Source organism: Syngnathus typhle, linkage group LG4 (assembly GCF_033458585.1).
Source record: "Syngnathus typhle isolate RoL2023-S1 ecotype Sweden linkage group LG4, RoL_Styp_1.0, whole genome shotgun sequence".
Classification (NCBI taxonomy): Eukaryota; Metazoa; Chordata; class Actinopteri; order Syngnathiformes; family Syngnathidae; genus Syngnathus; species Syngnathus typhle.
This window is the reverse complement of record NC_083741.1, coordinates 2859384-2885000: the sequence shown is the minus strand read 5'-3', so window position 1 is coordinate 2885000 and position 25617 is coordinate 2859384. Positions and strand designations below refer to the sequence as shown.

Here is a 25617-nt window from a genome sequence, read left to right as displayed (position 1 = left end):
TGTCCGTGGGTTCTGTCCGTATGTCTGTGTGCTCGCCCCTCCCCTCCTGTGTGCCCATGATTAGTGTGATCATTCTCACCTGCCTATTCAAAGTCAAATTCAGCTTTATTGTCAATCTCTTCACATGTCAAGACACACAAAGAAACCGAAATTACGTTTTCTCTATCCCACGGTGACGAGACATATTACACGATAGACATACAAGTAAACGACACAATATAAAAACAAGAAGGCACAAACAATAAATAATAAGAGTGATGAATAAATAATAAATAAACAGATAACACAATAAATAAGAGGAGCAAAACGGAGCCAGTGTGCATACAGCAGACAGTAAGCACAGCGCAAAAGTACTGGACGCTACGCAGAAAGGGGAAGCGAGTTCAGGATCCTAACAGCCTGGAGTATGAAGCTGTTGTTGAGTCTGGTGGTGTGGGAGCGCAGGCTCCTATACCTCTTCCCAGAGGGCAGAAGATCAAACAAAGAGTGAGCGGGGTGACTCGCATCACTCACAATCGTGGTCGCCTTGCGGGTGAGATGGGAGATGTAAATGTCCTTCAAGGAGGGGAGTGAAGCACCAATAATCTTACCAGCCGTGTTCACTATGCGCTGCAGGGCCTTCAAGTTGTAGTCAGTGCAGCCGCCACCCCAAACAGCAATACAGCTGGAGAGGACGCTCTCAATGGTGCCACGGTAAAATGTAGTCATGGCGGCCGGAGGAGCGCTCGCTCCCCTGAGTTTTCGCAGGAAGTACAGGCGGTGCTGGGCCTTCTTCGCCAGTGATGCGGTGTTGGTGGACCAGGAGAGATCCTCACTGACGTGCAACCCCAGGAACCTGACGCTCCTCACTCTCTCCACCACAGCACCGTCAATGGTCAGCGGCAGGTGTTGGCTGTGACCCTTCCGGAAGTCTCCTTGGTCTTGTCGACGTTCAGCAGGAGGTTGTTGTCTCTGCACCACGTGGTCAGAAGGTCAACCTCCAGCCTGTATTGAGTCTCGTCTCCCTCGGTGATGAGACCCACCAGAGTCGTGTTGTCAGCAAACTTCACTATGCGGTTGTCGCTGTGGTTGCAGTGCAGTCATGCGTCAGGAGGGTGAAGAGTAGCGGACTGAGCATGCAGCCTTGGGGGGCCCCTATGCTCAGCGTGATGCTGGCGGAGATTTTGTCGCCAACACGGACCACCTGTGGCCTCTGACAGAGGAAGTCCAGTAGCCAGTTGCAGAGGTAGGTACTGAGGCCCAGCTTGTCAAGTTTGCTCATGAGACGTTGGTGTGGCACAATGGTGTTGAAGGCAGAACTGAAGTCCACAGACAGCAATCTCACATACGAGTCCCTTCTCTCCAGGTAGGTGAAGGCAGAGCAGATGGCATCCTCAGAGGACCGTTTGGCTCGGTACGCAAACTGGAAGGGGTCAATGGTGGGGGGGAGAACGGAACGGATGTGCTCCATGACAAGCCGCTCAAAGCAATTCATGATGATGGGCGTAAGTGCCACGGGGCGGTAGTCATTGAAGCAGGACGGAGCAGGTTTCTTCGGCACAGGTACGATGGTGGCAGCTTTGAAACACGACGGGACGATGGCCTGCTGCAGGGAAGTGTTAAAGATGTCCGTGAAGACATCTGTCAGCTCACCAGTGCAGTCCTTCAGCGCTCGACCCGGGATGTTGTCAGGGCCCGCCGCCTTACGGATGATTAGAATAGATTTCTTCTTGCTAGGGGGGGGCGTAACAGAAAATAATTGAGAAGCACTGCGTTAGCCCGAGTGACGATGGATTTTGAGAGAGTCACATCATCAATGCACTTCCTGATGTAGAAGGAAACAGAGTCAGTATACTCCTCAATATCTGTCCGATCGTCGCAAGTGGCAGCCCTCCAAAACATGTCCCAGTCAGTAGAGCCAAAGCAGTCACGGAGCGCATCAGAGGCACCCTCAGGCCACACCCGTACCCGCTTGCGAACCGGTCTGGATGCTCTCACCATTTGTCTGTATGCGGGCAAAAGCATGACAGTGATATGGTCAGAAAGTCCAAGATGGGGGAGGGGGGCGACTTTGAAAGCTCCTTTATGCGAAGAGTAGACCAGGTCCAGGAAGCTGTCGCCACGCGTAGGAAAATCAACATGCTGGTGAAGCCTCGGAAGAACAGACTTCAGGTTAGTATGATTAAAATCCCCAGCGAAGATGGCGAAACCGTCAGGGTGCGCTGTTTGTTGTTCACTGACAGCCTGGTACAGTTCACTAAGAGCCGCGATCCTGTCGCCTTCGATGTTGGAAGGCGGGATGTAAACCGCGACTAGCAGAATCGCGGTAAATTTCCTTGGCAGGTAAAAAGGACGGCACTTTATCATCACAAACTCCGCCAGTGGCGAGCAGTGCTTGCATACCACTACAGAGTCCCGGCACCATTCGTCACGGATGTAGACGCATATTCCCCCTCCACGAGATTTTCCCCCTTGTACAATGGCCCGGTCCGCCCGATAGCACGCTAGCCGCTCCAGATGTACGGCAGAGTCCGGAACGTCGAAGGTCAACCAAGTCTCAGTGAACACGAGCACACAGCAGTCACGCACAGTCCGGCTTGTAGATCGCAGCAAGCGAATGTAATCCATTTTGTTGTCCAGCGGTTTCTACTTCACGGATTTCACCTATCACGGGTTCTTTTCGGAATGTTACCCCAGAGAAAAATGAGGGATTACTATACATTAAAAAAGTAATTTATAACAATACTCATCACACTGCTCATATTAAACTTGTCTATTTACATATACCGTATTTTATGGACTATAAGGTGCACTTTATTTTGAAATCCAGTTCATTGTTGCTTGCTTCCTCTTTCCGGGAGCAGTGCGCGGCGTTGTTGTGTTGTGAGCAGAGCAGGCACGTGAAAGGGGAGTCGACAACTAGTACGCGGCTCCTGGGCTGGTGCTATGGCTAGTGTCCAAAAAGACGAGGAAATTTCTTCCCCTTTAGGCTTCAAGTCATTCGTTTGGAAGCACTTTGGATTCCAAAGAAAAGATGGCTCAACGGACAAGACACGTGCAGTTTGTAAATCCTGCCATGCGGTGATCAAATATTCAGGGAGCACAAATCTCGCCGCACATTTAAAGAAAAAACACAACATCAAAGTTCAGTGTTAAAATAAGCACTTTGTATACTACAATACTCTTGTAATCTCCTAAATAAAGAGTTTGCAGTACCTTGTTGATGTTGCGTATGAATTGTTATAAATCAGGATATTGTTCTATATTTTTTATTTAAAAAAAAAAAAAAAAACGATCGTAGAGCACTATATCGTGATATATCGTGAATGAATCGCAGCAGGCTTTAAGATATCGGCAAATATCGTATCGTAGTTCTTTGTATCGATATGATATCGTATCGTGACAAAACCCGCGATTTACACCCCTACAAAATAATGATCCATAGTCTTTTTGATTCATGATTCATAGTCTTCAGCGGGCCACTTATGACTGATTTCATGACACAATGCTTCGGGCCAGTTTAAATTTAAGAATTTGGTCCATATATAAGGGGCACCGGACTATAAGGCGCATTGTCGGCTTTTGAGAAAGTTTTATGTTTTAAGGTGCGCCTTATAGTCCGGAAAATATGGTACTGTACTTCTTCCGGAACATTAAAAATGAACTGAGAAGCATTAATGCATGTTTTGCAACTTCCACATCAATTTGGCTAGGTTTGTGGTCATTGTCACTTACACATGCAAACCGTGGCAAACCTTTAGTAAATCAAGCCTATATCATTTATCCAGTATAGTTTGTTGCAATTTATATTTGCTCATTATTTTCTTGCTAATCTGGGGCCAAGGTGTTTTTTCAGCACTGTTCGGAGGATATCAAGAGACACACTCACCCGCCTGATCTTCTCTTGCCACCACGGCCTGGCACCGATCCTCCCATCCTTAGCGGGCCAGATCCCACTGCCCCCGGCATCACTACTGTACCCGGCAACTCACTGCCCATCTCTGTGGAACAGAACATAAAAGAATTAAAAACAATAATCTTTTGTCATCGTTAAGCTTACTCATTGTATTCAATTATCTTTCATTCAAACACAATGAAACACTATGATATAGCTACATAAAGGCAAATTATCTTGGGAAAAGGTGGGCTGGCAAGTCAGACCCAATGCTGTACCAGTGACACAAAATGAACCGACAAACCAAATTCATTGACTGACTGTGACATATCCTTCGTACGCAACTTGACACACAAGAGAGACGGTAGTTTGTTTAATTCAGCCTTAAACTCAGTTTTGAACCTAGAAACACAGAGTCATTAAAAGGCCAGCAGCCGACGGCAATGGAAGCATTCATTTCAAAAGATGTGGATTTTTTTCTCGCCGTCACTCACGTCTGCCATTCGCTGATTGGTTCATTCAAAGTGTCTGTTTGCTCAGGTTTGCCCCGCCTCAGAAATGGGACCCCACCAATCCAATCACTGGTATATAATTGGTCTGGCTTGCCAGGCAAAGGAAAAGGGTCATCTTGAAAGTACAGTTCTATCTAGCACAAAAATTACCATGCTTTTGTGCTTGCGTTTGTTGAAAATCTAAAAGAGGTCCTTCAAAAAATGTCATATTGAATAGTAATTACCGTAATTTTCGGACTATAGGTTGCCTTTTTTTTCATAGTTTGGGTGGGGGGTGGGGGGGGCAACTTGTACTCAGGAGCGACTTACATATGTTTTTTTTTTCAAACATTTTCAAAAAAAGAAAAAAAAGTGAAACCGTGATAAACGAACCGCAATGTAGCAAGGGATTACTGTAATTTGAATTTCAAGTGACGACAGCAGCGCGACGTCGCGTCAGCAGCAGCTCCGTCGAGTCAATCTTTGTCTTTTATGTAAACAACCGCCACGCTGCTGACGCGGCGTCGCGCTGCCTCGTCGTCATTCCACAGATCTACTATATAACTATATTGTAGCGTTAACAAAGTTCAAGGAAAGACGTGGGTTTGGTAAACGGCTCTTTATTTAACAAAACAAACTTACAGGCGTGTGGCTGCGTATTCCACGGAAGTCGGCGTATTCCGACTTCAATTCACGGAAGTGAAAGAGAGCTCCGTCGAGTCAATCTTTTTCCTTTATGTAAATAACCGCCGCGCTGCTGACGCGGCGTCGCGCTGCTGACATTTTATGGCTGGTGCGACTTATACTCCGGTGCGACTTATACTCCGAAAATTACGGTACAATGTTGAGGAACAGAACAATGCCAACTAGTGTAGATTATTTTCCAAAAAAGTTCAGCCTTTGCACCAAGCTTGTTCATAATGCTGACTCAGACGTTGATTGCTAGAAAACTTGAATTGACAATTTCCGCTAAAATCGGAATAGAACTGCAGGACATTTTAAACAGGGTTATATTGCAGCGTAAGGAATATCAACAAAGCAGATACAAAAGTCTGTACACACATGTCAAGATTAATTTTTCTAACTAACAATAATAATGCATCAGATTTATATAGCAGTTTTCAAAGACATTTTACAGTGGATCGAATATTCATGCGCTCACACATTCCCACTCTGGTAATAGTAAACTACCACAGCTGCCCTCTGGCAGGCTGACAGAAGGACTATGGCCCCGTCAACCACCATGAAACATTCGTATCCAGTTATACACCAGTGTGAGTGGCAGTGGAGGCACGGTGTGTGGAGTGGCCTGTCCAAAGACACAAGGACGCACGACTCAAACAGAGTCAAACTCGAACTGCCAACCCTTCGATTACCAAATGACCCCCTGTACTGCTTGAGTAACAGCCGCCACAATGGGCATTTATCATGCTTTGTTTACGAGCTCTTAAATGTTTATGGATATGAATCCTGTACAGACACTCCAAGGAGCTTTTGTTAATTTAGTATTGAAGCAAGTAAAAGATAAGATGGCAGTCCAGTGGAAAAATCCACTTAATATAGTGTCACTGTGCTGGGCATCTATTCAATATAGGGTGAGTAACACAAGGCTTTAAATTTGAGAGGTGTAATGAAGACACTGCTTTATTTTCATATTATATTTATCAGTGCAGCCATTCATCATAGCAGGAAAAGCCTCGACACTGCGGCCACTATTCTAAAAGTCAAAACAACCCTAACCCCCCATTAGACAACCAAAGTACAAATCTCGCTTTATCATAGCACCTTGTTGCTATGTCAGAAAAGATTAATCAGTTTTCCATTATTTCTTATGGGAAAAATTGAATTGGACTCTGACCAAATCGGGGTTCGACCAGTTTTCTGGAACGAATTATGGTCGAAGTCAGAGGTTCTACTGTGTTGGTAACACATATATATGACTAGGATTAATTTCCCTGTAATTTTGTTAATTAAATTGATTGGCACGCTGAGACACTGGTTAGGACATCCGCCTCACGGTTCAGAGGTTGCGGTTTCGATTCCGGCCCATCCTGTGTGGAGTTTGCATTTTTCCCCTGCGTGAGTTTTTTCCAGGTACTCCAGTTTCCTCTCACAACCCAAAAACATGCATGGTAGGCAAATTGAGCACTCCAAATTTACCGTAGGTGTGAGTGGCAACCAGTTCAGGGTGTCCCCCGCCTACTGCCCGATGGCAGCTGGAATGGGAAAATGGATAGATGTATGGATGGATAAGTGGATTGCACAATTTGCGCCACACAATGCATTCTGGGATCCAAAACAGAAAGTGTTGTCCGTGTATAATGCGCCCCCATGTATAATACGCACCCTAAAAATGGCATGTTGATGCTGGAAAAAAGCCTGTCCCCACGTATAATACGCACTCAATCTTTTTTATCTTTTTTTATTTTATTTTATTTTTATTTTTTTTTTTTAAGTCCCAATGATCGTCACACACGCAGGGAGGCAATGGGTCCCATTTTTAAAGTCTTTGGTATGGTCTTAACTAGGCTGGATGTCATTTTTTTTGTTGGCGTTGATTTCTCCGACTGCCCCTAAACGCACCACCGCGCTCCGTGCGCACACGGCGGCTCTGTATGGGAGAGACGTTGAAGCAGGGCTCGAAGCTTATTTTTTGCCCAAGTTGCCCTCGGGCAAGTTGGAGAAAATTTTACTTGCCCGAAACAAAATTTTACTTGCCCGAATTTTTTTGGAGTGGATTTTTACTTGCCCGACACGGAAACAAGCTCTGCTGGTGCGCAGGCGCAGAAGAGCCAGGGACGAGGGAGCATGCATTTAATTACGAAGCGCTTTGCCGTTATCAATGTATTGCAGACTTACACGAGAAACTAACCGCTCCCTAGAAAACAAAATGTCGGACCAGAAGCGGCAGAAGTTGCGAGAAATTATGCACAAAATCGTCTTTTTACAGCTTGAAAACATGGTATTATGGCAGGGCAAGTTCGGGCAAGTGAGGAAAAATTCTACTTGCCCGTCTGCCATCGCTACTTGCCCCGGGCAATCGGGCAATCGTTAGTTTCGAGCCCTGTGAAGAGGAATAAAAACACCCTTGGAAACCAAAACTTGCCCCTCGTCGTGACTCGGAGCCGCAACAAATGTTTCGGATTTGTGTAGGGTACATTGTGACAGCAAACGAGCAGGTGATCGAGCAAGCGTCTGATACGAGAGCATTGTGTTTGAAGTGAACAGCAGAGAAGAAAGGAACAAGGCAAAGTGTTGTGAAATAAAATATTACCTGTAATACGCATTTTGTTATTTGCTGATTGAAACTGCTAATTAAACTGTGAATTGAAACTAATAGGTGGAGAACTGAACTCTCGCTCTTTATATAGCTGACGTGTCTTGCGCAACCGTTCTGCGCATCTGTAATGGCGGCCTCCGTATGACGTCCGGTCCGCGATGGAGATTAAAAAACAAACAATATTTGACAATAACACACCATCGAGGATTGCACCATCGCATCAAACGATGTGTCGTCAATTATGAATTTTACTAAGTGTGTTGGGCAGGATGGCTGAATGCGATGCGCGATTGACAACAAACAAGAAGAAAGGTGAGTTTTATTTCGAGGGAGATTTGTCATGTCTCGTCCCCAGTTTTGCTATGTGTCTAGGTTGCCATAGTTTCTGTTCGTGTCACCCCGCTCTTCCTGTGTCACCTCAATCGATGTAACGTGTTTTGTATTTAAGTCCTGTCTGCCCCTCGCTCACCGTTGGATCATTGCATGTGTTACTGTCATTCTGTTCCTGTCTTTGGTAATGTCACCCTGTCTTTTTGTTCCACGACTTTGTCGGTCAGTCCTGTTGTTGGTTTTGTTGTACCATGACTTTATTTAAAAAGAAAAAAAAAAAAAAAAATTAAAAAAAAAAAAATTTTTTTTTTTTTTTCTTTGTACCCATGTATAATACGCACCCCAGATTTTAGGACAATAAATTAGTAAAATATTGCGCACTATACACGGAAAAAAACGGTATTTACCATTCTATGTTGCTGAAACAGTTAAAACTGCTAAAAAATAAATTGGTTTACTAAATTGGGTTTCATTTGTGAAGTACACATTTGTGTTTAACCTTTCTCTTTTCAAATTGCAGCATACCAAATATCAAGAAAGAGGTGTTTGTTTCCATATGTGTCTGTGGGGGGGGGGGGGGGGGGGCTAGGAATTCACTGGGGAGCCAAGGGGGCGCCAGCCTGCAAAAGTTTGGGAACCATTGGCATAAATGAATCGATGGTGACACGTTGGAAACGGCAACGGGAAGTACTGCAGCAATGTAAAAAGACGACGAAAGCTTTCAGAGGTCTTAAAACCAGGTGGTCCGAACTGGAAAACATTCTTGACTGGGTGAACACATAGAGAGCGGATGGCCGAGGTGTTTCCACCGTGAAGATCAGACTGAAAGCAAAAGCAATCGCTACCGAAAATATATATCAAGATTTCAAAGGAGGACCGTCATGGTGTTGGCGATTTAAGGTCACTTGACATTAGTGTGAATCGTGCATTTAAAGTGGCCCTCCGACTTGAATGGGAGGCTTGGATGACAAGCGGCGAGATATCGTTGACAAAAACTTGACGCATGCGAAGAGCAACTTTCGCACAAGTCTGCCAGTGGATCCTGACAACGTGGAGCAGTGTGGAAAAATCCACCATCACCAACAGGTTTCGAAAAGCCGGTCTGCTGCGTGACGGAGAGGAGAGAACAAGCTCAGGAGTGAATTTGCCTGAGGACGGGAGTGACGATGAAAGCGACAACGAAGAAGAGAATGAGAAAGAGTGTTGCGACGTACATCTGGTACAATTCCAATCGGACACTGAGGAGGAAGATTTTGCTGGTTTTAGAGGGCAGGTGGAAGACAAAGACGGCTCTCAGTCACTTTGTTGACTGGTATGTTTTTTTTTTACCCGCCTAGTTAGTGCTGTTACTTCCGTGTTTACAACAAAATGTTAATGTTAGTAAAACTTTAGCCCAGCTTGTGCTGTTACTTCCGTGTTTACAACGAGATGTTAATGCTATTAAAACTTTAGCCCAGCTGGTGCTGTTACTTCCGTGTTTAAAACGAAATATTAATGTGATTAAAACTTTAAAAAGGCTTTCGTGTACTGTCTTTCTTTGTAAATAACTCATGCGCACACGCAGCTTATAGTCCGGTGCGGCTTGTATAACTATAAAACTAAAAAACAATTAAAATTTTAGCTGGTGCGGTTTATAGTCCGGTGCGGCTTATAGTCCAGTGCGGCTCAATTATAAATACCGTAACGAAATCTACGGGATGAGCTAGATGAAGCGGCTGGGGAGAGGGAAGTCTGGGAGTCCCTCCTGAAGCTGCTGCCCCCGCGACCCGACCCCGGATAAGCGGAAGAAGATGGATGGATGGATGGATGGATGGATGGATGGATGGATGGATGGGCGGGGGATTGTTCGGGAAGACAATGGGATAATTGATTGCAAAAAGATTCATTTGTGACAGCATTAGTTGCATGTGTTATACAAAAGAAAGAAATCTAGCCTAGCTAGCAAATGCCCATAACAATGTTCGTATATTTTTCTCATTACTGTATGTCTTAATGTAAATAGGTCCCTATCAGTTGTTAGTTTGGACTTTTTTTTATTTTAAATCCTAAAAGAGTTCTGTATCTTTAGATTGAATTCATAAGTATGATTCAAGAAAAAGAATGTTAAATTAAAAAAATAAAAATACAATACTTCACAGAAATAAATCTTTAGAGGCAATGTGAGGGTGCAGCACACACGTCAATAGTCAGAATGATACTGCCACGATCTAAATTTGGGCCACAAAAAAATTCTGCACAAACCAATATTTGGATAGACCGGAATAAAAACACATAAAAGCGACCTAAAACATGACTCACTACTGAATGTTGTAATTATGTAATTAGTGGGTTGTTACATTTCAACAAAATGGTCTAACCTTGGGATAATGGGGGAAAATAACACGCACAAACTGTTATGTCCAGTCGGCTTCATTATTGGATATTCCTTTCATGCCGCGTACTTGGTCAGCAAGTGTCAAAGCGATTTTGAAGGCTACATTGCTTCATTTATAAGCCGGCCAGTGCATATAACAAAGACGGGGCTTGGTGCCTGAGAATCGCCAGTAACAATAAATCCATATTTAAGTACTGATAATTTTGCATTAATTGGCTTTTTCCCCTTACTGAAGAAATTCTTTAAGGATGTTTGTTTGTTCATTTCTTGTAGCTTGTGGACATTTTAACATCTATATCACTGGACATTGACTAGCATGTAAAGACAGACAGCTGATTTTCAAAAGACATCATCTTTGTTACAGTGTAGCATGCAACTCTCATTAGATGATTTTACGTCACGTTTCACATGCTCTTACACCAATTGGATCTGACTGACAGCCACCTGGAGCTAATCCAACTGTGACACTGTGCTTCTAGTCTTAGATCACTGCTCCTGGCTATAGTACTATTATGCAAGGGGGGAAACCCATCTGGTCTTGGATCAGCCGGCTAACTTTGTCCTCCTCTGGCTACGGCAGAAACAAGAGCACCATTAAGCATTCCTCAGTCCTAACTGGAAGTCATCGTCGGATAAAGAAGAATATGACACAGACTGTGGACATACCAATGTATAAATTTCATTTGAAACGAGCAGCCTGTTCATTCCTCAAACAAGGACAAGTGCCTTTCTACAATAATCTTTTATTCATTCAAGTCAACACTTAATTTCAATACGTTGTACGTGTGCAAGTAAGCTTTCTTGTTAAATTTAGACAGTACAGTACAGTAAAGTGGCACAGAATATGAGAGAATACGGTTGACCTGTTTTCATGTGGCGGTCTAGCAGCTCAGTGTAACAGTGTGACTCCAAAAAAAATCCTCTGTTGCACATTCTACTTGTGCTAATTTCTGTTGATCACTTTTAAACTGTTTAGATCTGAAAAGGCACAACGCAAAGACTGCAATGGTGAAACTGTTCAGATCTGAAAAGGCACAACGCAAAGACTGCAATGGTGTGTATATTAACAAGCATCAAAATATGACTGTAGTTTTGTGGGTCAAAATTTGGATCTTGTTCCTCATCATCAATTAATAACAAAACTGAGAATAACACATTTTAAAAAAAATTCCACTAATTGCAAGAGAAAGGGGGAAAAAGGTAAGTATTGGCGGCCTTAACAGATTACCGTATTTTACAGACTATAAATTGCTCGGGAGTACAAGTCGCACCGACCATAAAATGCATAATAAAGAAGAAAAGGACATATATAAATTGCACCAGAGTACAAGTCATACATGAATAGGCAACAACAGGCTAAATGATACGGTATGCTAACGTTACATAAACACAAACAAGGAACTGTAACATCCATCCATCCATTTTCTGTGCCGCTTTGTCCCCACGGGGGTCGCAGGCGTGCTGGAGCCTATCGAGATTCAAGAGTTATCCCAGCTGTCATCGGGCAGTAGGCGGGGGACACCCTGAACTGGTTGCCAGCCAATCGCAGGGCACACCGAGACGAACAACCATCCGCACTCGCACTGACACCTTGGGGCAATCTGGAGTGCTCAATCGGCCTACCAAGCACGTTTTTGGGATGTGGGAGGAAACCGGAGTTCCCGGAGAAAACCCACGTGGACACGGGGAGAACATGCAAACTCCACACAGGGAGGGCCGGAGGTGGAATCGAACCCGCACCCTCCTAACTATGAGGCGGGCGTGCTAACCAGTGCCCCACCGAGCCGCCCCAGGCGTAACATATTAACAGTTATTCGAATAACTATAAATAAACAAATAACACGTTTATCAAAACAGATGTGTCACTCCAAACCATTAAATCCATCGAATTCTTCATCCTTTGTGTCACTAATAAACAACGCCGCTGCTGACTCCAGAAGTGCATGCGGCGCTGACGTCTGACTCATCGTCAGTTGCGGTTCCAGTTATTTCACAGGCCTATATAACTGTATATAAACTATATATCAAACAAGTATAACATAAATGACAATTTTATTGAACCATCCGTGTCACTCCAAATCATTAAATCCATTGAAATCTTTGTCTTCTGTCACTTAAAAAAAACGCCGCTGTTGACTACGGAAGCACATGTGGCGCTGAGGTCAGACTCATTGTCAGTTGTGGCTGTAATTATTCCACTGGCCTAGTGCGCCCTCAATGCGGTTTAAAGTGAAAATAACATGTGAAGTGATCAACTATATTATAGTAAGCAGGGCTCGAAGCTTATTTTTTGCCCAAGTTGCCCTCGGGCAAGTTGGAGAAAATTTTACTTGCCCGAAACAAAATTTTACTTGCCCGAATTTTTTTGGAGTGGATTTTTACTTGCCCGACACATTTTTGCAATAAAAAAGACAACACTATAAGTTTTGCCTTCATATGCCTTCGTATCCGCCAACCGGAAACAAGCTCTGCTGGTGCGCAGGCGCAGAAGAGCCAGGGACGAGTGAGGGAGCATGCATTTAATTACGAAGCGCTTTGCCGTTATCAATGTATTGCAGACTTACACGAGAAACTAACCGCTCCCTAGAAAACAAAATGTCGGACCAGAAGCGGCAGAAGTTGCGAGAAATTATGCACAAAATCGTCTTTTTACAGCTTGAAAACATGGTATTATGGCAGGGCAAGTTCGGGCAAGTGAGGAAAAATTTCTACTTGCCCCTCTGCCATCGCTACTTGCCCCGGGCAATCGGGCAATCGTTAGTTTCGAGCCCTGAGTAAGTAAGTAATGTGTTAGTAATTTCACATATAAGTCGCTCCTGATTATAAGTCGCACCCCTGTCCAAACTATGAAAAAACTGCGACTTAATTTCCAGTCATTTTGATTCATGAACAGTCCAAGTTAGAATTGGGTTCAGGTAAGCAATTATGTTCCTAACTTCTGGTTCCATTGTACCATCATAGGAACACGTTATTCTCTATGCAGACTTTGAACAAAAGCATATATCTTATATTTCATTTTTCATATTATTTGTCAGTGTAGTCACAAATGGGCTTTTTTAATATAACACTAGTCTTATATAGACCCTTTCATGGCCTACGTCATGATAACATCACAGAGCGAAATGGAGCCCAAAGAAGAAGACGCTGGAGGCAAAAGAACAGAAGCCAGGAGTAAACACTGCTACTTTTTCGTAGTAAAATGTCGTCTTGTTGGCAAACTCGTAAAAGCAAAAACAAAAACTAGATATTCATAAATTCACATTTTCTGCCAGTCAGAGAAATTGCAGATGGCTATGGTTGAACGCAATTGGGCAAAACGATTGGACTAAGAGTTTGAACAACAGGGCCCATTTTTGCAGCGCAGACTTTATATCAGGTAAGATTTAATACACAGTCTTTCCCTTTCTTGACTTGGCAGTACTTGTGACCTCATGACACAAAAGTCCCAGTTCAAGTTGTTGTTTGGTCTATCTTGAACATGTCCCTTCAAGACGTATTATAGGCTTCTAATGATTTATAGGCCTTTCAAGACTTTAAAAATACTTACAAGTATAGTTGATCACTTCACATGTTATTTTTAGTGTAGTTGATCACTTCACATGCTTTTATATCTTTATCTTGAACATATTCAAAACAGGAAAAATAGAGAGAAAAAAATCAAATAAAGCAATTGACACTTTAAAGCGCCATATCCGAGTTCACTGTCTGCTGCATGTACACTTGCTTCATTTTTGCTCCTCTTATATTTATTGTTATTTGTTTATTTATCATTTATTCATCACTCTTATTTATTCATTGTTTGTGCCTTCTTGTTTTTATTTTTTTGCGTTGTTTACTTGTATGCATACTGTGTACTATGTCTTGTCACCATGGGATAGTGGGAACGTAATTTCGATCTCTTTGTGTGTCTTGGCATATGAAGAAATTGACAATAAAGCAGACTTTGACTTTGATGAAACAACCAAATAAACAAAACAAAAAACTGCAGCTGAAAAAAACAGTTATTTTCAGACGAAACTGGATGAGGGCGCTCTAAATTTCACCGTTGGCCGTGACTCATCAACTGGGAAGTGCTTAACAAAAATGGCACCAAAAAGAAACTCATATTCTGCAGGTTACAAACTTCAAGTTGTAAAATATGCAGCCGAAAACAGTAATCGAGCAGCAGAAAGAAAGTTTGGAGTTAGTGAGAAACTTGTCAGGGATTGGCGAAAATCGAAGCTTCTTCAGAGCGAACAAAGCTCTGCTTGTGATGGACAGCATGCGAGCGCATATCACGCCATAGATAAAAGAGAAATTAAAAAGCCTCAACTCCATACCAGCTAACATCCCTGGAGGCTGTACTAAAATACTTCAGCCACTTGACGTCTCCGTGAATAGGAGCTTTAAAGCAGTTCTGCGTAACCTGTGCGAGCAGTGGATGGTGGACGGAGAACACAGCTTCACGGCAACCGGAAGAATGCGACGTTTAACATTCCTGGACGTCATTGGATGGATCGACAAAGCGTGGGCTTCGGTTACACCCAAAATCATTCTGTCAGGATTTAGAAAAACTGGAATAATTCCACACCGGATAGCACGTCCGCCTCACAGTACGGAGGGTGCGGGTTTGATTCCACCTCCAACCCTCCTGTGCAGAGTTTGCATTTTCTCCCCGGGCCCGCGTGGGTTTTCTCCGGGCACTCCGGTTTCCTCCCCTCTTGCTCCGTTTTGCTCCTCTTATTTACTGTGTTATTTATTATTTATTCATCACTCTTATTGTTCATTGTTTGTGCTTTCTTGTTTTTATTTTGCGTTGTTTACTTGTATGTTTATCGTGTACTGTGTCTTGTCACCGTGGGATAGGGGAAACGTAATTTCGATTTCTTTGTGTGTTTTGGCATGAAGGAATTGACAATAAAGCTGACTCTGACTCTGACATCCCAAAAACATGCTTGGTAGGCCGATTGAAGACTCCAAATTGTCCCTAGGTGTGAGTGCGAGTGCAAATGGTTGTTTGTCTCTTTGTGCCCTGCGATCGGCTGGCAACCGGTTTGGGGTGTCTCCCGCCTACTGCCCGATGACGGCTGGGATAGGCTCCAGCACTACCGCGATTAAGCGGTTCAGAAAATGGATGGATGGATGGAATAATTCCAACTGAAACTGACGAGGAGTCTGACGTCAGCGACGGAGATGACGAAGGACCCCACGTACTACCGGCATCAGTGGCGGTTTTGTTTGAAAGTGACACGGAGGATGAAGAGTTTGAAGGATTTAATGATTAGGAGCGACGCAGAAGGTTTGGAAAAGAACAGTATTTTTGTTATAGTTATTTGATATATATTTTATTTCATGTGGCAACTTCTATATGTTTTTATCGTTACAGTTCATAGTTGTTGGTTCGTTGAACTCTTGTTTTGTTAAATAAAGGGCCCATGTCTTCCCTTGTACTTTGTTAACGGTACAATATATTTATATACTACTGTGGAATCTGTGGAATAAAAGGAGTTGCAACTGACCCACGAGGCTGACATCAGCTGCTCACGCGCGGCATTGTTGACATAAAGGACAGGAAATCTGATCGATGGATTTAATGATTTGGAGTGACACAAATGGTTTGACATAGGGGTGTGACGATTCATCGATACATATCGATTAATCGATATAATGCTCTCAGGGCTCGAAGCTTATTTTTTGCCCAAGTTGCCCTCGGGCAAGTTGGAGAAAATTTTACTTGCCCGAAACAAAATTTTACTTGCCCGAATTTTTTTGGAGTGGATTTTTACTTGCCCGACACATTTTTGCAATAAAAAAGACAACACTATAAGTTTTGCCTTCATATGTTTTTATTCCATCATATTGTGCCTGCAGCCTGTTTTAATACAGTGTAGAACTTTTGATGCAATTAAACCACACTAGTCTACTGTAGTACCAAAATTCAACCGGAAACAAGCTCTGCTGGTGCGCAGGCGCAGAAGAGCCAGGGACGGGTGAGGGAGCATGCATTTAATTACGAAGCGCTTTGCCGTTATCAATGTATTGCAGACTTACACGAGAAACTAACCGCTCCCTAGAAAACAAAATGTCGGACCAGAAGCGGCAGAAGTTGCGAGAAATTATGCACAAAATCGTCTTTTTACAGCTTGAAAACATGGTATTATGGCAGGGCAAGTTCGGGCAAGTGAGGAAAAATTGTACTTGCCCGTCTGCCATCGCTACTTGCCCCGGGCAATCGGGCAATCGTTAGTTTCGAGCCCTGGCTCTACGATTCATTGGCATCAATGCTAAACGTAAACATCGATTTATATCGCCGTGTTTGACCTCGGACATTAGACGCGACTTTATTTTGAAATCCAGTTCATTGTTGCTTGCTTCCTCTTTCCGGGAGCAGTGAGCGGCGTGTTGTGTTGTGAGCAGAGCAGGCACGTGAAAGGGGAGTCGACAACTGGTACGCGGCTCCTGGGCTGGTGCTATGGCTAGGGTCCAAAAAGATAAGGAAATTTGTTTCCCTTTAGGCTTCAAGTCATTCGTTTGGAACAGTGGTCACCAAACTACGGCCCGCGGGCCGGATACGGCCCACGGGACCGTTTAATCCGGCCCGCCAACCCTGAACAAATTGTATTATTAAACTTTTTTTTTTTTGGTCATTTTGCCTGCAATGACTGCGTTTCCCCAGTAGATGGGGAAGCGCTCGCCTGCGCATTTACTACCGGAAGCCGTGTCAGAAAGCTCGGTGCACACTCACAAGTGCGTGTACGTACTCAGTAGTACGGACATGGCGCACTCGCGCTCTATTTGTATCAGTCCCGAATTTAGAGCGTGGGCTGTGACGACTTGTAATTTGCGCGCTGAGCTTTCAGATGCAGTTTTGCGCTAAAGCCACCCACAAACCTTCCCCTGGAATCGGTCCATTAAAATGAGTCGCCCAAGGAAAAGCAAGGTGGACACAGTGCCGAGCGTTTAAAAGAGAGTGGCCAATTTGGCTCAACGTACACGACGTGACGTTCAGCCACATGAACGTCAACATCAACCCGTCACAGATCGAGGTAAACGGACCAACACCTCGGATTTCGCCTAAGAATTGCCACAACAAATTTTACTCCAGACTATGACGCACTAGCAAACTTTAACAAAAAAGACAGCAGTGTCTACTAGCCTACTGGAACCTACAAAAGGATTATAAGGAAGGAACACAAGAACTTTAAGAGACTGCTCATATGTGACAACTGAGCTGAACTTTTATCTGTTAAGATTGTGCATGGCACAACAGAAAGTTAATGTTCCATGGCTTTTTTTCTATGAAGCACCCAGAGAGAGTTACCGTAAATTCCGGACTATAAGCCGCACCGGACTATAAGCCGCATCAGCTAAAATTGGGGGATATTTTAGTTTTTTTCTTATATAAGCCGCACCGGACTATAAACCGCACGTGCACACGCATTTTTTTTACAAAGAAAGACCGTTCACAGAAAGCCTTTTTAAAGTTTTAATAACATACTTTAACATGTCTTTCTAAACATTGCCTGTGACGAAGGGTTTAGAGCCCTTTGACGCAGGTCACCTACCGTGCATTCCTACTAAAGCTCATAATAGTCACAAGCAACACAGCCAGAATAAGCAGCAGCCATAGTAGTGTTTCGAAATAGTATTTTTGTTGTTGTTTTTTTCTTCAAGATACCGCAGTGTATAAAAGTGATCAAGTCATCAAGAAAATCACGAAAAAAATATCCTTATATAAGCCACACCTGACTATAAGCCGCAGGGTTCAAAATTTTGGAAAGAAGTCGCGGTTTATAGTCCGGAATTTACGGTATTTAGTTATTATTTATTTCCTGTTTTTTCTGTGAAGAACTCAGAGAGGGTTATTTAGTTATTATTTATTTCATTATTTGTTTCCTGACTTTTTTTCTGTAAAGAACCTGGAAAGGGTTATTAAATAACCGTTATTTGGTTATGTGTGGCTTTCTGGAAAACAATAAAAAATTTTAAGCTCCCCTACGATCGTCACACTTTTTCTGTTACAAACTGACACTGGCCCCCCCATCAGAGAAGGGAAAAGTTACGTGGCCCTCACAGGAAAAAGTTTGGGGACCCCTGGTTTGGAAGCACTTTGGATTCCAAATAAAAGATGGCTCAACAGGCAAGACACGTGCAGTTTGTAAATCCTGCCATGCGGTGATAAAATATTCAGGGACCACGAATTTCTACTTTTATATTTAAAGAAAAAACACGACTTCAAAGTTCAGTGTTAAAATAAGCACTATACTACAATACTCTTGTAATTTCCTAAATAAAGAGTTTGCAGTACCTTGTTGATTTTGCGTATGAATTGTTATAAATCAGGATATTGTTCTATATTTTTTATTTTAAAAAATATACCGTTTTTTTTCGTGTATAATGCGCCCCCATGTATAATACGCACCCTAAAAATGGCATGTTGATGCTGGAAAAAAGCCTGTACCCATGTATAATACGCACCCAATTTTTAAAAAATTTATTTTTTATTTTTTTTTAAGTCCCAATGATCGTCACACGCAGGGAGGCAATGGGTCCCATTTTTATAGTCTTTGGTATGGTCTTAACTAGGCTGGATGTAATTTTTTTTGTTGGCGTTGATTTCTCCGACTGCCGGTAAAGGCACCACCGCGATCAGTGCGGACGTGAAAAAGGCGGCTCTGTATGGGAGAGACGTTGAAGAGGAATAAAAACACCCTTGGAAACCAAAACTCGCCCCTCGTCGTGACTCGGAGCCGCAACAAATGTTTCGGATTTGTGTAGGGTACATTGTGACAGCAAACGAGCAGGTGATCGAGCAAGCCTTGTCTGATACGAGAGCATTGCGGTCGTATGGAGCGTGTTTGAAGTGAACAGCAGAGACGAAAGGAACAAGGCAAAGTGTTGTGAAATAAAATATTACCTGTAATACGCATTTTGTTATTTGCTGATTGGAACTGCTAATTAAACTGTGAATTGAAACTAATAGGAAGAAAACAACTCTCGCTCTTTATATAGCTGACGTGTCTTGCGCATCCGTTCTGCACATCGGATCCATAGTGCGCATGAGCAGTCATACTGCCGCCGTATGACGTCCGGTCCACGATGGAGATTAAAAAACAAACAATATTTGACAATAACACACCATCAAGGATTGCACCATCGCATCAAACGATGTGTCGTCAATTATGAATTTTACTGACTAAGTGTGTTGGGCAGGATGGCTGAATGCGATGCGCGATTGACAACAAACAAGAAGAAAGGTGATTTCAAGTTTTATTTCGAGGGAGATTTGTCATGTCTCGTCCCCAGTTTTGCTATGTGTCTAGGTTGCCATAGTTTCTGTTCGCGTCGCCCCTCTCTTCCTGTGTCACCTCAATCAATGTAACGTGTTTTGTATTTGAGTTCTGTCTGCCCCTCGCTCACCGTCGGATGATGTCATGATGTCTGTTTGGTTTCTGTTCCTGTCTTTGGTAATGTCACCCTGTCTTTTTGTTCCACGTCTTTGTCGATCAGTCCTGTTGTTGGTTTTGTTGTACCATGATTTTCATTAAAAAAAAATAATAATAAATAAATAAAAAATAAAAAATTTAAATTTTTTTACCCATGTATAATGCGCACCCCAGATTTTAGAACAATAAATTAGTTAAATTTCGCGCATTATACAAGGAAAAAAACGGTATATATCGATCGAACAGCACTATATCGCGATGTATCGTGAATGAATCACAGCAGGCAAATATCGTATCGTGGTTCTTTGTATCAATATGATATCGTATCGTGACAAAACCCGCGATTTACACCCCTAGTTTGATAATATTGTTGTTTAAGTGATAGTTATTTAAAATATAGTTTATATATCGTTGTATGGGCTTGTGGAATAATTTGAACTGCGGTGCGGCACACGGCATTGTTGACAAAGGACGATCGGTGAAAGACGAGAAATTTGATCGATGGATTTAATGATTTGGAGTGACACAAATGATTTCATAATATTGTTCTTTATGTGATAGTTATTTAAAATATAGTTTATATACCGTTGTATGGGCCCGTAGAATAATTTGAACTGCGGCGCGGCACACGGCATTGTTGACAAAGGACGATCGATGGATTTAATGAATTGGAGTGACACAGATGGTTTTATAAACGTGTTATTTAAACTTTTTTAACAAATAAAACCTGAAAAGTGGGGCGTGCTATATTATTCGCCCCCTTTACTTTCAGTGCAGCAAACTCACTCCAGAGGTCCAGTGAGGATCTTTGAATGATCCAATGTTGTCCTAAATGACTGATGATGATAAATAGAATGCACCTGTGTGTAATCAAGTCTCCGTATAAATGCACCTGCTCTTTGATAGTCTCAGGGTTCTGTTTAAAGCGCTGAGAGAACCATGAAGACAAAAGAACACATCAGGCAGGTCCAAGATACTGTTGTGGAGAAGTTTAAAGCCGGATTTGGATACAAAAAGATTTCCAAAGCTTTAAACAACTCAAGGAGCACTGTGCAAGCAATTATATTGAAATGGAAGGAGTATCAGACCACTGCAAATCTACAAAGACCCGGCCGTCCCTCCAAACGTTCGTCTCAAACAAGGAGAAGACTGATCAGAGATGCATCCAAGAGGCCCATGATACCTCTGGATGAACTGCAGATAACTACAGCTGAGGTGGGAGAGTCTGTCGGTAGGACAAGAATCAGTCGTCAGCCTTTATGGAAGAGTGGCAAGAAGAAAGCCATTTCTCAAAGATATCCATAAAAAGTCTCATTTAAAGTTTGCCACAAGCCACCTGGAAGACACCAAACATGTGGAAGAAGGTGCTCTGGTCAGATGAAACCAAAATTGAACCTTTTGGCCACAATGCAAAACGATATGTTTGGCGTAAAAGCAACACAGCTCATCACCCTGAACACACCATCCCCACTGTAGTGGCCACATGGTGGTGGCAGCATCATGGTTTGGGCCTGCTTTTCTTCAGCAGGGACAGGGAAGGATGGATGGAGACAAATACAGGACCATTCTGGAATAAAACCTGTTGGAGTCTGCAAAAGACCTGAGACTGGGACGGAGATTTATCTTCCAACAGGACAATGATCCAAAACATAAAGCCAAATCTACAATGGAATGGTTCACAAATAGACGTATCCAGGTGTTAGAATGGCCAAGTCAAAGTCCAGACCTGAATCCAATCGAGAATCTGTGGAAAGAGCTGAAGACTGCTGTTCACAAACGCTCTCCATCCAACCTCACTGAGCTCGAGCTGTTTTGCAAGGAAGAACGGGCAAGAATTCCAGTCTCTCGATGTGAAAAACTCATAGAGACATACCCCAAGGGACTTGCAGCTGTAATTGCAGCAAAAGGTGGCGCTACAAAGTATTAGCGCAAGGGGGCAGAATAATATTGCACGCCCCACTTTTCAGTTTTTTATTTGTTAAAAAGGTTTAAATTATCCAATCAATTTCGTTCCACTTCTTGATTGTGTCCCACTTGTTGTTGATTCTTGACAAAAAAATAAAATTTTATATCTTTAAGTTTGAAGCCTGAAATGTGGCGAAATGTTGAAAGGTTCAAGGGGGCCGAATACTTTCGCAAGGCACTGTATATCGTTGTATGGGCCTGTGGAATTTGAACTGCCACACGGCATTGTTGACAAAGGACGATCGATGGATTTAATGAATTGGAGTGACACAGATGGTTTTATAAACGTGTTATTTATGTAATAGTTTTTTATAATAACTCTGAATGTTACGTCAGGCCTGTTCTCAGCTCCTCGTTTGTGTTTGTCACGTTAGCATACCGTATCGTTTAGCCTGTTGTTGCTCGTTCATGTCTGTTCTTGGTGTTGGATTTTGTCAAATAAATTGCCCCCAAAATGCAACTTATACTCCGGAGCGACTTATCGTTTTTTTCCATGTACAATGCGCGAAATTTAACAAATTTATTGTCCTAAAATCTTGGGTGCGTAGTATACATGGGTACAACGATTTTTGAAGAAAATCTCCCTCGAAATAAAACTTGAAATCACCTTTCTTCTTGTTTGTTGTCAATCGCGCATCGCATTCAGCCATCCTGCCCAACACAGTCAGTAAAATTCATAATTGTCGACATCGTTTGATGCGATGGTGCAATCCTTGATGGTGTGTTATTGTCAAATATTGTTTTATATAGCACACGGGTATCATACGGAGGCCGCCATTACAGTATCCGCAGAACGGATGCGCAAGACACGTCAACCGCGCATCGCATTCAGCCATCCTGCCCAATACAGTCAGTAAAATTCATAATTGACGACACATCGTTTGATGGGTGATGCAATCCTTGGTGTGTTATTGTCAAATATTGTTTGTTTTTTAATCTCGATCGCAGACCCCATATATCATATGGAGGCCGCCATTACAGATGCGTAGAACAGATGCGCAAGACACGTCAGCTATATAAAGGGCGAGAGTTCAGTTTTCTTCCTATTAGTTTCAATTCACAGTTTAATTAGCAGTTTCAATCAGCAAATAACAAAATGCATATTGCAGGTACCGTTTTTTCCATGTATAATCAAAGTCAAAAGTGTCAATCTCTTCACATGTCAAGACACACAAAGAAACCAAAATTACGTTTTCTCTACCCCACGGTGACGAGACCCATTACACGATAGACACACAAGTAAACGACACAATATAAAAACAAGAAGGCACAAACAATAAATAATTGAGTGATGAATAAATAATAAATAACCAGATAACACAATAAATAAGAGAAGCAAAACGGAGCATTGTGTTTGTATGGAGCGTGTTTGAAGTGAACAGCAGAGAAAAAAGCGCATCTGTAATGGCGGCCTCCGTATGATATCCAGATTAAAAAAATATATAAAAAAAAAATTAAATTTGTACCCATGTATAATGCGCAACCCAGATTTTAGGACAATAAATTAGTTAAATTTTGCGCATTATACATGGAAAAAAAAACGGTAATATTTTATTTCACAACACTTGTTCCTTTCTTCTATGCTGTTCACTTCAAACACGCTCCATACGAACACAATGCTCTCGTATCAGACGTTTGCTCGATCACCTGATCGTTTGCTGTCACAATGTACCTTACACAAATCCGAAACATTTGTTGCGGCTCCGAGTCACGACGAGGGGCAAGTTTTGGTTTCCAAGGGTGTTTTTATTCCTCTTCAACTTCTCTCCCATACAGAGCCGCCTTTTTCACATGTGTCCGCACGTCACTTTCCTCTCTTTCCATTTTAACCTAACCGATCGCGGTGGTGCCTTTATGGGCAGTCGGAGAAATCAACGCCAACAAAAAAAATACGTCCAGCCTAGTAAAGAAATCACCAGAAAGATCACCATGACAATTGTGAATAATAAATAAATAAATGTTATGTATACTCTATATATTATTATTATAATAAATAATTGTGATAAATAACTGGAACATCACTCAAATATTGGTGATCCCGTTGAGAGCCTCACATATTTCTTCGCTATCGAATTTGCTACTGCATGCGCAGTGATACTGACCGGCGGAATAAATTTGTTGTTCCCAAAGATGATCTTTTTTTCTGAAATAATTTTACATTTACGGACTTAGGTAACCGGGCCGGGTCATACCAAAGACTATAAAAATGGGACCCATTGCCTCCCTGCTTGGCACTCAGCATTAAAGGTTGGAATTGGGGGGTTAGATCACCAGATGATTCCCGAGCGCGGCGCCGCTGCTGCTCACTGCTCCCCTCTCCTCCAGGGGATGGATCAAAATCACACGGCGATGGGTCAAATGCAGAGGACAAATTTCACCACACCCAGACGTGCGTGTGACGATCATTGGGACTTAGAAAAATAAAATAAAATAAAATAAAAAAAAGTCAAAATTTGGGTGCGTATTATACATGGGTACAGGCTTTTTTCCAGCATCGACATGCCTTTTTTAGGGTGCGTATTATACATGGGGGCGCATTATACATGAAAAAAACCCGGTATATATGTTTTTTTTCTTCACTTTTTTGGCCATTTTATGGCTGGTGCGACTTTTACTCCGGAGTGACTTATAGTCCGAAAATTACGGTAACTATATTGTAGCATTAACAAAGTACAAGGAAAGACGTGGGTTTGGTAAACGGCTCTTTATTTAACAAAACAAGAGTTCAACGAGCCAACAACTACTGAACTGTAACGATAAAAACATATACAAGTTGTTACACGAAATAAAATATATAAAATAAATAGTTCACCGTCACACGGCCCCAAGCACCGGCGTTGACTTCCAGGCGTGTGGCGACGTGGACTTCCATCCCCGGAGTTGGCACTTCCAGCCACGGAGGTGGAAGAGAGCTCCATAGAATATGCCCGGGCGTGCGTAAAAGCCATGTCCGAGCCCCATCCACCGTCCCCGGACAACTACCCGGCTGAGCGCCGGCCCCCGACTTCCATCCACGGAGGTGAAAGAGAGCTCCGTAGAGTAGGACCGGGCGTGCGTAAAAGCCATAATAGTTTTCAAACCTTCTGTCACTCCAAATCATTAAATCCTTCAAACACCTTTGTGTCACTTACAAACAAAGCCGCTAATGATGCCGGTAGTACGTGGAGTCCTTCGTCATCCCGTGATCGAATCTTTGTCCGTTATATAAACGTTGGATATTGATCCGTAAACGTACTTGAAAACATTAACAGAACAGCCTATTTTGAAATGAAATAGCCTCGCGGGTACAACAGCTATTCAGTGACGCTCCCTGACCACGGTTGCCGTAATGCTGGGAAGCGATGCGACCTTGTAATTTAATAGTCGTACTAAAACGTACTGAAACATTTTGGCAGAGCGCTGTGTACAACCAGTATTGATCAACAAATTCATCAATTGATCCATTACAAGGCGCACTGTGTTTTTTTGACTAAATTTTAAGATTTTAAGTGTGCTTAATAGTGCGGAACATACGGTTCGATCACCAAATAATCGGATGTCAAACGCTGCGTGTTCGCTTCTCTTCCGGGGGGGGTGTTAATGGGACGTTAAACGCTTTGTGTGGCGGGCTCCATCTAGTGTGGAAACTGAGAAGCTGAGCTCAAGCTTCTTGTGCGGGCCATATTCAATTATGTTTTCAGAATTTGCTGCGGGCCAATAAAAACTGGACCGTTAGTTTGGACACCCCTAATTTAGAGCAAAGAACTGTGTAGTCTGCCTGATGCCATTGCCTTTGGTCTTTTCTGTTCCACATGTAGAGTTATGTAGCTTGTTAAGTCAACCATAATATCGGATCGGTATCGGGTATCGACCGATACGCAAAGTCACGGCATCGGTAT

The 25617-nt window shown here is 42.8% G+C and overlaps 1 protein-coding gene across 3 annotated transcripts in view; it reads right to left on the bottom strand.

Annotated features, from left to right (window-relative positions):
• arnt2 (aryl-hydrocarbon receptor nuclear translocator 2) overlaps positions 1-25617 on the bottom strand; it is a 174723-nt gene that overhangs the window by 143886 nt on the left and 5220 nt on the right. For all 3 annotated transcript variants that reach the window (XM_061276013.1, XM_061276015.1, XM_061276014.1), the window contains exon 2: positions 3869-3980. In XM_061276013.1, coding sequence (XP_061131997.1) covers positions 3869-3980 — 112 coding nt within the window. The remainder of the gene's footprint in view (positions 1-3868; positions 3981-25617) is intronic.